At 43.7% G+C, this 12,318-nt stretch overlaps 1 protein-coding gene across 1 annotated transcript; it reads left to right on the top strand.

Annotated features, from left to right (window-relative positions):
• The first annotated feature begins 206 nt into the window (after nucleotides 1–206).
• LOC310869447 (coiled-coil domain-containing protein 97-like) lies at nucleotides 207–7,051 on the top strand. The gene is made up of 6 exons (XM_083780197.1): nucleotides 207–371; nucleotides 1,222–1,381; nucleotides 2,684–2,772; nucleotides 3,772–3,970; nucleotides 6,000–6,123; nucleotides 6,854–7,051. The coding sequence occupies exons 1-6, from the start codon at nucleotides 231–233 to the stop codon at nucleotides 7,011–7,013; spliced, it is 873 nt and encodes a 290-aa protein (XP_083636323.1). The 5' UTR covers nucleotides 207–230; the 3' UTR covers nucleotides 7,014–7,051.
• Nucleotides 7,052–12,318: the final 5,267 nt, after the last annotated feature.

Genomic DNA, 12,318 nt, shown 5'->3' with positions numbered 1-12,318 from the left:
TACTAAATAGGGTGAAAAATTGTGCTATTTTATCATGCTCAGTCATTACTAGTGAGGACCAATTATATGAAGATAGGTTGAAAAGTGGTGAAGTGGTCCTTAAATGACATTTTCTTATATTTTCAACGCATCACTATTTAACCTATTTTCTTCCATTGATTGTTTTCCCTTCTACCCTGCAGCATACCTCAGACGGTGTCCTTCAGGCTGTCTCCAGCAGTGTGAGCGCTATGTTGGAGGTAGTGGCTGTTAGCGGGTGCATGGTGAAAAGCCAGCAGATAGGGGATGCTGAGCTGACGATAGAAGAACGCAGACAGGAGCTGCTGAAGCAATATCAGAGCAGACCCCTGGTGTTCCTGGAGAGGTATCAGGTAGGGCTCAATCATACATTATGTGCACAACAACACATAATATGAACGTTTGTGTGAGAGAGGGAAAAATATTTTTTCTGTGTCTCTTGAGTGAGATAAAAAGAGATTGGAGTAGTAGTGTATCTGTGTTTGTGTGCAAGCAAACTTAAATACTAGGCACCTGACAGGACATAAAACTGAAGATTGTAGTGCTGAGCTTATTCTGAAACGGGGTGTGACCCACATTTCTGCTTATTTCAGTTTGTAAATACATCAAAGATGCGATTACAATCAATCTATAATGAATAAAGCCTTGGCCTGGAAGAGAGGTCACCCAACCTTCTTCAAGTGTTTCGACCCTTAACCACAACAATCTCCAGTTGGCGGGTCAGGAGTGATTGGCCAAATCACTGGCTTCAAGCTATTGTCCTTTCTCTTATGCCAGAGCCAACAGGAGGCTGTGTGTGTTCTCTTATGCCAGAGCCAACAGGAGGCTCTGTGTGTGCCTTGTGTGTTCTTGGGGGATTGCAGCACTTAAAATGTCTCTAGGACTGCTGTGGTTTGTGTCCTGCCTAGGCCTACGTCTGAGCAGTCTAAAGGCTCATACATAGTCTGGATTTTCGGTGACCACCGAACAACGACATGACGTCACGAGCCGCGGTGAAGAGCAAACCACCGCCACCGCTCCAGCCCTGCTCTCTGTTTTTACTCAACGTTATTTCAGCTCCGGTGGTCAGCTCAATCACCACCGGAGCGGTGGTCACCTGACCACCGAAAATCCAGACTATGAATAGGCCTTTAGTTTGTGCGGTGTGTGTCTTGTTTACAAATCACAAATGTGTCCAATATTTCTGCGGTTCCATTTTTCCAGGCGTATCTGAAGCCTAAGCACCTGGAGGCGTTCTCCAGTCTCCGCTCGGATTCGCGGGCCCAGCACTACCGCAGGGTGATACAGAGACGGGCTGTCGGACACGCAGACAAGACCAGGGTCCGAAACCAGCGCTACGCTGCCCTCAGGGCCCTCCAGAGGGGTAAGGGTTCCTGGCTGAGAGTATGTTCATATTTATTATAATAGGATCAAAAGAACCATAGCGTGAGTGTCATCAATTCATTCAAATAGCTCCTCTGATGGTCCAGTGGCGAAGCCCGAGGGTCCTGATCCAAGTCATACGATTTGTCACACACGTTACCGCAGTCTCCTTAGATTTGACCCCCTAATCCAACCCTTTGATGCTGAGTGTCAAGCAGGGAGGCATTGGGTCCCATTTTTACAGTCTTTGGTATGACCCGGCCGGAGATCGAACCCCCAACCTCCCAGTTTCAGGGCGGACACTCTAACCACAAGGCCACTGTCTGGCCTTGATGTTTGCGTGTCCACAATTTTAGATCCTCAGTACATGCAATGTTCTGAATAACACGACTGTGGCTCAGGAGGTATTGCAGGTCGTCCAATGATCCATTGGTCGGCGGTTCAAATCCCGGCTCCTCCTCCTGTCTACATGTCGAAGTGTCCTTGGGCAAGACACTGAACCCCAAATTGCTCCCGATGTGCTGGTTGGTACCTTGCATGGCTTCCGCCGCAATCGGTGTATGAATAATAATAATAATAATAATAATAAAACTTTATTTGTATAGCACCTTTCATGACATGAAATGCAGCTCAAAGTGCTTTACAGAACAATGGAGAATAAAAAAGAAAAGCAAGGCAACGACATTAAAAAACAAGCAGTAATGCAATACAGTGAGGACATGAATAACAAAAAAATAAAAGATCAATTAAAAGCAATGTTGTAGAAGTGGGTCTTGAGCTGTGCTTTAAAAATGTCCACAGAGGCTGCCTGACGAAGGTACAGTGGGAGCTTGTTCCATGCCGACGGCCCGTAGAAGCAAAAAGCTGCTTCCCCGTATTTTTTAGTTGCCATTTATTTAGGCAAAGCGAGCAGGCCAGCAGTGGAAGACCTTAGGGGGCGGTTTGGGACATATTTAGGCAGGCAGTCATGTAGGTAGGAAGGTGCGAGATCATTGAGAGCTTTATACACAAGTAAAATAATTTTAAAATCAATCCTAAAATCAACCGGAAGCCAGTGCAGTGAAGCCAAAACTGGAGTAATATGTTCTCTCATCTTAGTTCTAGTTAAAACTCTGGCTGCTGCATTTTGGACAAGAATGGGTGAATGTAATGCACAATCTATGTAAAGCGCCTTGGATAAAGGCACTATATAAATGCACCATTTACCATTCCTGTCTCTCTCACTACCACTATAAAAATTAAGCAGAAAAAGATCAAATAATCAAACTCAATTAACCATAATGTCGTGTTGTCTTTGTCCCAGACGGTCAGTATTTCAGCGAGGAGCAGATGCGCACCAGGCAGCCCCTACTGTACGAGCAGTACATTGGCCAGCATCTGACTGATGATGAGGTGGGCTGGCTTTGTTCTGCACACCTTCTAATCGGTTGTGTTATTTGTGTCGAGTTGTTTTCTTTTGTTTTTGTCAATTGCCAGAATTGGAAATACTCCACTTTCCACGTAATGTACAATCACAGGATTTTGTTCTCCATAGAGCACCGAAGTCCTGACGTAACTCGCTCATCCCGACCATTCCCCTTCGCGGAAGTAATTTCTCTATGGAGAATAACATGGGGTGATCTTAATATCGTCTACTATAAGCGTTGTGGTCCAAAAATAAACAAGCTGTCTCGGCGTTATTGTCAGGGAGGTGTCTCTGTATCGTTTGCAACAGTCAGTCACTCATATATGATACAGTCTGCTTCTAGCGAAAATCTAACTAATTCAGTAGCAGTAACATTAGCGTTTTCTCTCAGTCAGTTGATTCTTCATATCCATATGAGTGAAGCGGCCGGGGTGACATGTTCATTTTTCAAACACAGTTGTTATATGAGGCGATCTCAAATCGCCTCAATGGGGATTTCAATGCAACTAAACAAATACATGAACCTGGGGACAGACGCCCTCTACTGAAAGTGACGTCAGACTTCGGTGCTCTATAGCACTGGTGCATATTAATCATAAAAGGACATGACATGCAACTTTACACCATGTTAGTATTATGCTCACATATATTACATGCTGTTTTTTCTTTCTTTTTTTTTTTTTTTTTACAACTGGTAGTGTTTATATTAGCCGGCACAAGTCTGAATCAACGTCTAAAATGATTTCTACTGTTCATTATTAAGTAAAACATGTATTTCTTTACAAAACACTGGCATAACCCTTAGTGCTGTAAAATAAACCAAATACAATTGCTGTGTCATTTTAAATCAAAAGTTTAAAACATTTAAATCAAAAGTCAAACGGTGGCATTTGGAGAATTAACACGTCTTAATAAAGGCTTGCAGCACTTAAAGTTGACAATGTGCTCATTCTGCCTTGTCGTTTACCTTTGCCTTGTTCCAACAGTTACTGGTACGCTCTCAGGAGGCTATGCAGGGAGGAGGTGCAGAAGGACAAGCGGGGTGCCCGGGCGAAGGCAACGCAGGCCTGGCCCACCTCCTCCTCGACTCCTACCAGGAGAGGCTGATCCAGAATCAGTTGCAGGAGGAGCATGAGAGAGAGGAGGCCGCACGGGAGGAAGACAAAGACGATGACGATGACGATGGTGAGAGCAGAAGTCACTGCTGAGCTGTAGAGACGTTGTGTGGTCACTAAGATGAGATGAGAAGTCACTGCTGAGCTCTAGAGACGTTGTGTGGTCACTAAGATGAGAGCAGAAGTCACTGCTGAGCTGTAGAGACGTTGTGTGGTCACTAAGATGAGAGCAGAAGTCACTGCTGAGCTCTAGAGACGTGTGGTCACTAAGATGAGAGCAGAAGTCACTGCTGAGCTGTAGAGACGTTGTGTGGTCACTAAGATGAGAGCAGAAGTCACTGCTGAGCTCTAGAGACGTTGTGTGGTCACTAAGATGAGAGGAGAAGTCACTGCTGAGCTCTAGAGACGTTGTGTGGTCACTAAGATGAGAGGAGAAGTCACTGCTGAGCTCTAGAGATGTTGTGTGGTCACTAAGATCCACTTTTAGTCACAGGAGGAGGAGGAGGAGAGGACACTGGAGAAGTGTGGACATTTTCTTTTTTTTAATGATTTGTTTTTGGCTTTTCTGCCTCTATTGATAGTTTCAAGTGAAGATTGACAGGAAAGATGGAGAGAGAGAGAAGGGGAGAGACATGCAGCAAAGGTCGTCATGGACTCGAACACGCGACACACTGTCAGACCAGAGCCTATAGTGGCATCATGCGCCTGTACCACTAGGCCACCGCCTGCCCCAGCACGGACAGCCTTTTATTAGGTGTAGTAGTACAAGAAAGAACGACTATAGGGTCTTCATCGATAACTCTGATGAAGACCGTATATAGGTCGAAAACGTTAGTCGTTCTTTGTTGCACTGTTCTAGCACCCGATAAAAGGCTTAAAATGTCCGTGCTGCTCCCAGTGTCCTCTCCTCCTTCTGCGACTGTTTCCTTGTTCCTGTGATGTACCGGATCAGCCGGCTTGAGGCACGTTAGTAGATTCCCTTTATCCACTTTTAGTCATAGAGCACCGAAGTCCTGACGTCACTGTCAGTAGAGGGCGTCAGTCCCCAGGTTCATGTATTTTTTTATTTGCATTGAAATCCCCATAGTTCATATAAGAACTGTGTTTGAAAAATAAACCTTTTCACTCATATGGATATGAAGCATCGACTGAAGGTGGAATTGTACAGATATACCCAAAGAGTAACAAAATAAGCGTTAGAAATGAGTCAAATAACCCAGAGACTACATTTCCGGGTAGGCAGGTGGCTGCATCTGCCCGTCACACAACAGAAACTGAATGTTAATTACGTTTATTTTATTTTATTGATATTTAATGTTTCGTGGTTAGTACGAGTTGAGTCACCACCAGCTGAGCTTACATCAATGAGGAATCTCAGGAACGCAATGTGTTGACAGCTGGGCGTGACGTATATTAGCAGCGACATTGCCTTCATATGTAGTTTCAAGGCTTTTGCGGCCACATTAATTCCATTTTCTCCAGAAACTGGCCGTATCAAATATTAATGGACATCATTAACGACACACAGCCACCCCCCTGACAGAAAGGCCGAGATGATCGGTTTATTTGTCAAACACAGTTCTTATATGCTACTAAAAAAAATACATGAACCTGTGTATACTGGCGCCATCTACTGAAAGTGACGTCAGACTTCGGTGCTCTATTTGAACTTTGGTGCAAAGGAGTGTTCAGGAGGCATGTTGAGTGGCAGACCTTTCTCTCTCTGTCTCAATGTGTACCTCCTTCTGTGTTTCGCTTTCTCCCCTAGTCTCAATTTGTCTCACTTACCCGCTTGTACCATCCCTCTCTCTTTCCATCAGTAAGAGCATGGATCATAGTGGACTGTGAACTTAGATGATGGATTGGGTGGCCAAACGCTTGTTGTTCCCTTTCTCTCCCTTCTCACACACACACACACACACACACACACACACACACACACACACACACACACACACACACACACACACACACACACACACACACACACACACACACACACACACACACACACACACACACACACACACACACACACACACACTCTACGCCTCTTCCATTGGGTCAGTCGGGGATAACGTTTATTTTGTTCCTCCCAGGCGATGTTTCTGGAAAAGAGGAGTGGGAGCCAACCCCACAGGAGAAGGTCATGCTCAGGGAGGAGTTTGTCAGTCAGATGCACCAGCGGTTCCTGGACGGCAAAGACAAGGATTTCAACTACAGGTTACTAATAATCACTAGACATTTTACACACCCAATACTTCAAGCAAAGGGAAGGGGTGCTCTGTGGATTATATGATATGTGAGCACCCTCTGAAATAGCCGCAATTTGCAACTCTAGATTTTTTTATAATGGGATGAATCTAGAGTTACAATACCCTTCATTGCGATCTGCTTGTCTTAAACGACGTTAAACTCGACAACATTGCAGCTGTAGTCCAAGCTTGAATTATCCTCTTTCAATCTGCCGAGCTTGTTTTTCATAAAAATCCACCGTAGACATGTTATGAGCTACTTTCTGTCAAGAAATTATGTGCTGGTGAAGTGCTGGAGTTTGGAAGCACTCGTCGTATTTCACTGAACGGTCCTGCGTACCACCGGTTTCGAATTTGCACATAATGCAGGAGGCAGCAGCGCGACCCGCAAATCGAAAACCAAAGTTGCAAATTGCGGCTACCTCTGAACTGATTCAAAGGGATGCTCTGTGGATTATATGATATGTGAGCACACTCTGAACTGATTCAAAGCTAAACTGATCATGGAGGTTATTGAAAATGTGCATGACAATTAACCGCTACATTTTGCATTTGCACTTTCACATAGTTTGGGATATTGGCCCTGACTGGGCTACTCTGTCAAGTTGTTTTTACCGTTTGTACTGAATGATAATATCATTTTCTTTTGTGTGCATATGTCTGGGTGACTGCGTGTGTGTGTGTGTGTGTGCATGTAGTGAGGTTGATGAGAACCCTGATTATGACAACTTGGACATAGTGAGCAGAGATGCAGAGGATAAGTACTTTGATGATGATGATGATGAGGAAGAGGAGGAGGAGGAAGAAGACGACGAAGAGGAAAATGAACATGATGAAGATGAGAAAATGGCTGAATAGTATATATTGTTGTTACACAGCACACACCTGTGATTTAACTGTAAATACCAGTGTCTACACAATAAAGGAAGTGTGTTTTTCTATTTTAGCGTGTGTGTGTGTGTGAAAATATATCGAATCAAATCAAATCTAATTTATATAGCACATTTAAAACAAATTTTACCAAAGAGCTTCACAAGGCAGAATATATACAATACAATACAATACAATACAATCCAGTCCAGAAGACGTCAATAATAAAACAACAGGCATATAGGACAGAGTAATCTAAAAGGAAAGGTGCAAGATCATGTCTGTGATGCAAAGGCTTGTGAATATAAACATGTTTTAAGTTGTGATTTAAAAGACTCAACGGAGGGCGCAGACCTAACGGCGAGGGGAATGCTGTTCCACAGAGTGTGGGGGCTGAGACAGTAAAGGCGCGGTCGCCCCTGAGCCTCTTTCTTTGTGTGCGGAACCCCTAAGAGACCCCTGTCTGCTGACCTGAGGGTCCTGGTAGAGGGGGGGATAGGATAGGTCGGAGGTCGGTGATGTAGGAGGGGGCCAGCCCATTGAGGGCTTTGTACACAAACAGGAGGGTTTTGAACCGGATTCTGAACCGGACCGGCAGCCAGTGGAGAGAGGCCAGGACAGGGGTGATGTGGTCTCTCCTTCTGGTGCCGGTCAGGAGTCTGGCTGCTGCATTTTGGACAAGTTGTAGACGAGACAGGGATGACTGACTAATCCCAGTGTAGAGGGCATTACAGTAGTCTAACCGGGATGATATTAGTGCGTGGATGACTATTTCAAGGTCGTGTGTGGAGATAAATATATTTTACAACTGCTGAGCTGTGCAGTGCTGTCATTGCATATAAGACAAACACACTTGGAATAGGAATATAATTTAATTGGTATAGTATTTTCAGATATATTATAACTTTAATGATGTTTTGTGCAACACTCTTGAAAACAAAGTATTGCATTGTGGGTTCGAGCTGATGTCAATACAAGTGACCTTAATTCAAGTGGCAGATGTACAGTATATTTATTTGAGTGCTATAGATTTGCTCGCAGTTGTCCAGCAGATGGTGCTGTTTGGTCCAATTAGTATACCGTATCCATTCCGTTCAAGTGGAGAACTGGGGATATTACCTACTAAACAAAAATACGGTTTCTTCCAGAAATGTCAAATGGATATTAAACTACGTGGATTACAATATCTGGCCCCAAGTCGCACCAAATAATTATTCGGTTTAGTATCACAGAATGCCATTAAAGACGTCAGTCACGTGCGTGGTTGTCCACGTCCACGTTTGGATTTTCCATGTTCTTATTTTGATAATACAGAAACTATAGTAAAATACGCTTCGTGGAGGTGCTATGGGTTCAAAAAGTAACATATGAAAAGAAGGGAACCCGCACAGATAAATGTATTGACGACGTTTCGAGCCAAGGCTCTTCATCTGGTCAAACTCAAGATGTCAGTGATCCACCCACTTAAATAGACACCCACGGGTCACGTTACTAGTCAGTGGGTGGAACCAACACAACATGGTCATTAGATCAATTAATGAAATATCATTAAATACAGTACGTGTTACACATTTCTCAAATCAGTTTGACCAGATGAAGAGCCTTTTTTTGATTGATTGAAATATGTATTAACAGTTTGCAGACTTACAGTAGGCTACATTTCAAGCACAAACTCAATACAAAAACTCTTAACTGTGAGTGGACGACCCAATTAAGCATTACACTTGTTTACAACAGGGTCCACCATGTTCAATTCATCAAAACATTCAGAGACGTACAAATAGACACTTCCATATAGTCAAAGAACAGAACAGGAATTCATCATAAAGTAAGTAAAAATGGAAAAGAAACATAGCCTATAGCCTACAGTGAGGGGAAGAGGGGATTCAGATTTTACGGGGCCAGTTTCAAATTCCAGCCGTCCGTATAGGTGCCCTTTGAGAGCGGTTTTGAAGGAGTCAAGGGATTCACATGTCTTAATGACTGTTGGTAGGGCGTTCCACATTTTGGTGGCATAGGATAGGAGCGAATTTTGATAAAAAAATGTCTTATGTCCAGTCCACCACAAGCCTAACCTGACGCTGCCAGATCCAAGAAGCTTGCTACACAAATTTGTTTCACAGCTTATTGGGATCTGGGATCGCGGAAGCAAATTCGATGACGGGGCTGTTCCTTTTTTTCAAGATACTTGGTAGATGATTGGATGGGACCGTCTGTCTATCACCGTGTGGGCGTGCAAACACAACCAATCATATTGACGTGTCTATATAGCTTCACATCCGGTTTCGCACATATCCCGCCCTTAGCTCACGCTGATTGGTTCGAACCGGGAGCGGTTCGGTGTTAGCTGAACTCCCTGAGAGGTCCCAGATGGTTGTGGTGTTGGGGAACATGGTTACCCAATACCGCCCCCATCTGGCAAAGTCAGGTTACCACAAGCCAGCATAGTGATGAACCCTGCTCATCAGCTGTTGCCAGTGGGCTTGTTGCTGCTAGTGTTTGTTACAACAAGCCGTTTGTTTTAATATTAAACACCTCAGAATGTAACTTTCGGTGACATGAACATGGAGTTAATGAGAGTCGACAGTGGTTTTTTTACCAGGCTGTGAAAAACTAAACGAAAAACAGCTTCTACAACAAGCTGTTAAACGGAAGTTTAGACCTCATCAAACTCGAGGTGAGTGTTTGCTAGCCCTCCAAGCAGAACCCAATGCTACTGAAGTTTCTGACATTTGTTCGACCCAGTGCATTGGGTCCTGTTGCACCACTACCATGCCACCTGGTACGCGGCCATTCTTAAACATAAACAACATGTTTAGTGAGGCTTTCTGAATATGTGAAGTATAAGTACCCATACATCCCGCTGCGAATATCTCCTGTGGCGCGGAAGCCGTTAAGTATTTTTAATATATGTTTGACCGATTTGGTCGCTTTGATTCTTCTCTTCCTTCCTTGTTTATTGACACCTCATTGTACCGCCTATCTGGCTAGCTAGTGGCGCTATAGCTATGACAGAGCAGATCAGAGGCAGGGACGTAGCCAACCGCACACCGGGAGGCGGTACAATAAACGGTAAACAAACAAGAAGAAATAAAGCGACCAAATCGGTCAAACAAAGATTAAAAATACTTAACGGCTTCCGCGCCACAGGAGATATTCGCAGCGGGATGTATAGGTACTTAAAGTTCCCAAATTCAGAATAACTCAAGCTAAAAAATGCCGTCACACGCCGCAGATTCAATCTTACGCGTTCTTAATACTTCCGCGTTCCGGAATTCCCATACGAAAATATAGTCATGACCAGGGACCCAACATAAAACTCATCAAAATTTCAGAAAAGCTTTATGTAGGGTTCCGAGAGGGGCTAAGTGTTTGCATGGTGTAGCTCAGCTCAGTGGTTTTCAACCTTTTTATATCAAGGCCCATTTATTTATTTATTGGGCATTTGAGCCACGGAACCACCATTTGATGACATTTAGCCTCTCAGACCCATTTGAGCCACAGAACCACCATTTGATGACATTTAACCTCTCAGACCCATTTGAGCCACAGAACCACCATTTGATGACATTTAACCTCTCAGACCCATTTGAGCCACAGAACCACCATTTGATGACATTTAGCCTCAGACCCATTTGAGCCACATAACCACCATTTGATGACATTTAACCTCTCAGACCCATTTGAGCCACGGACCAACATTTGATGACATTTAGCCTCTCAGACCCAATTGAGCCTCATTGACAAGCCTCATCTACAATTGTGTTAAATTATTAAATATACTTTTACTCTTGACGGGTTCATTTGGTTTCATTCTATCTCAAGAGTTACAGATCTAATAAGGGTTCATTTGGTTAAACTCATATCTGCATGCGAACCACCTCGAACCACCCTCAAGGACCACTGTCTGGTGGACGGGCTTATTTTAGCTGCTTAATTATACCATTAAAGGAGTTGATGGAATTGTGTCTAATTTCACTTTGATGTAGCAGCAAATAGTTAGATCACTGGTTCCCAAACGTTGTCATGTCAAGGACCCCCAAATTGAAACTATCAGCCTCGCGGACCCCCATTTGAAGAGATATGACAGGGAGGGACCCCCATAAAAAGATTTTTACGGCTCGAGCAGTGATTCTCAACCCATTTATTATTTCAAGGACCCCCAGTTAATGGCATTTCTATCTCTTGAGACCCCCAATTTATATTGTAAAATCAATGTTTATTTAATTCCGAGAGTATAAATGGATCCATTATTATAGGGTCCATTTGGTTCCAAACGATCATTTAGCTGGGGACCCCCTGGAACTCCCTCGAGGACCCCTGGGGGTCCCCACACCCCACTTTGGGAACCACTGAGTTATAGAAGCATTGCTGTTTTGTGTGATGTGATATGAATTGAAGCTTTTATTTATACTGGAGTATTTCAGATTTCAATACATTGCACTTTTCTACTCTATCTCAGAGGCTATTTCTTGTTTACTTTAGTGTGTGTGTGTGTCTGTCTGTCTGGTGAGCTTGTAGATCTGCTATTTCTATACATTTCATACAAATCGTCCCCATGGGTACACAGTTGATATAGCTGAATGTGCAACATTGTGATTTGGATTGCACACACACACACACACACGCATGCACGCACGCACGCACGCACGCGCGCACAGCACACACACACACACACACACACCCCTCTGAGTCAAATGACTCTGAAATTGACATCACCAGCTGGGTTGGTAGTGACTGTTCAGTCATGTTGTGTTGCATCATGTCTCTGGTGAACAACATCTAGAGTAGACCATGTTTAAGTAATAATACAATAACTAAAAGGGTTTTAATGTGTTAATTTATTGACGCTGTGCTGAAGCTAAATGATGTGTGGGTCACCAGCCTCTTAGCCACAATTTGCAACTCTAGATTATTTTATAATGGGATGAATCTAGAGTTGCAATACCCTAGCCTGGTTAATAAACCAGACCGAATCAGCCGTTGGCAAAAAAATATTTTATTAACCAGGCTAGCAATACCCTCCATTGACTCCTCACTCATCCAATTTGGTTTGCGATCTACTTGTCTTAAACAACGTTAAACTCACCAACATTGCAGCTGTAGTCCAAGCTTGAATTATATCCTCTTTCAATCCGCCAAGCTTGTTTTTCATAGAAATCCACCGTAGACATGTTATGAGCTGCTTTCTGTCAAGAAATTCTGTGCAGGTGATTCTTTTTCTAAGTGCTGGAGTTTGGAAGCACTCGTCGTATGTCACTGAACGACCCTGCGTACCACCTGTTTCGAATTT

The sequence above is a fragment of the Protomyctophum parallelum genome (assembly GCF_964188405.1).
Source record: "Protomyctophum parallelum genome assembly, chromosome: 13".
NCBI lineage: Eukaryota > Metazoa > Chordata > Actinopteri > Myctophiformes > Myctophidae > Protomyctophum > Protomyctophum parallelum.
Note: the sequence above shows the minus strand (reverse complement) of the source record. Positions and strands in the feature narration are given on the sequence as shown.

Coding starts and splice junctions, on each gene's coding strand:
- LOC310869447 (XM_083780197.1), top strand. CDS start 231: ATGTTGGAGGTAGTGGCTGTTAGCGGGTGCATGGTGAAAAGCCAGCAG. Junction 2,773..3,771: donor AGCATCTGACTGATGATGAG/GTGGGCTGGCTT, acceptor TTGTTCCAACAG/TTACTGGTACGCTCTCAGGA. Junction 6,124..6,853: donor GACAAGGATTTCAACTACAG/GTTACTAATAAT, acceptor GTGTGCATGTAG/TGAGGTTGATGAGAACCCTG.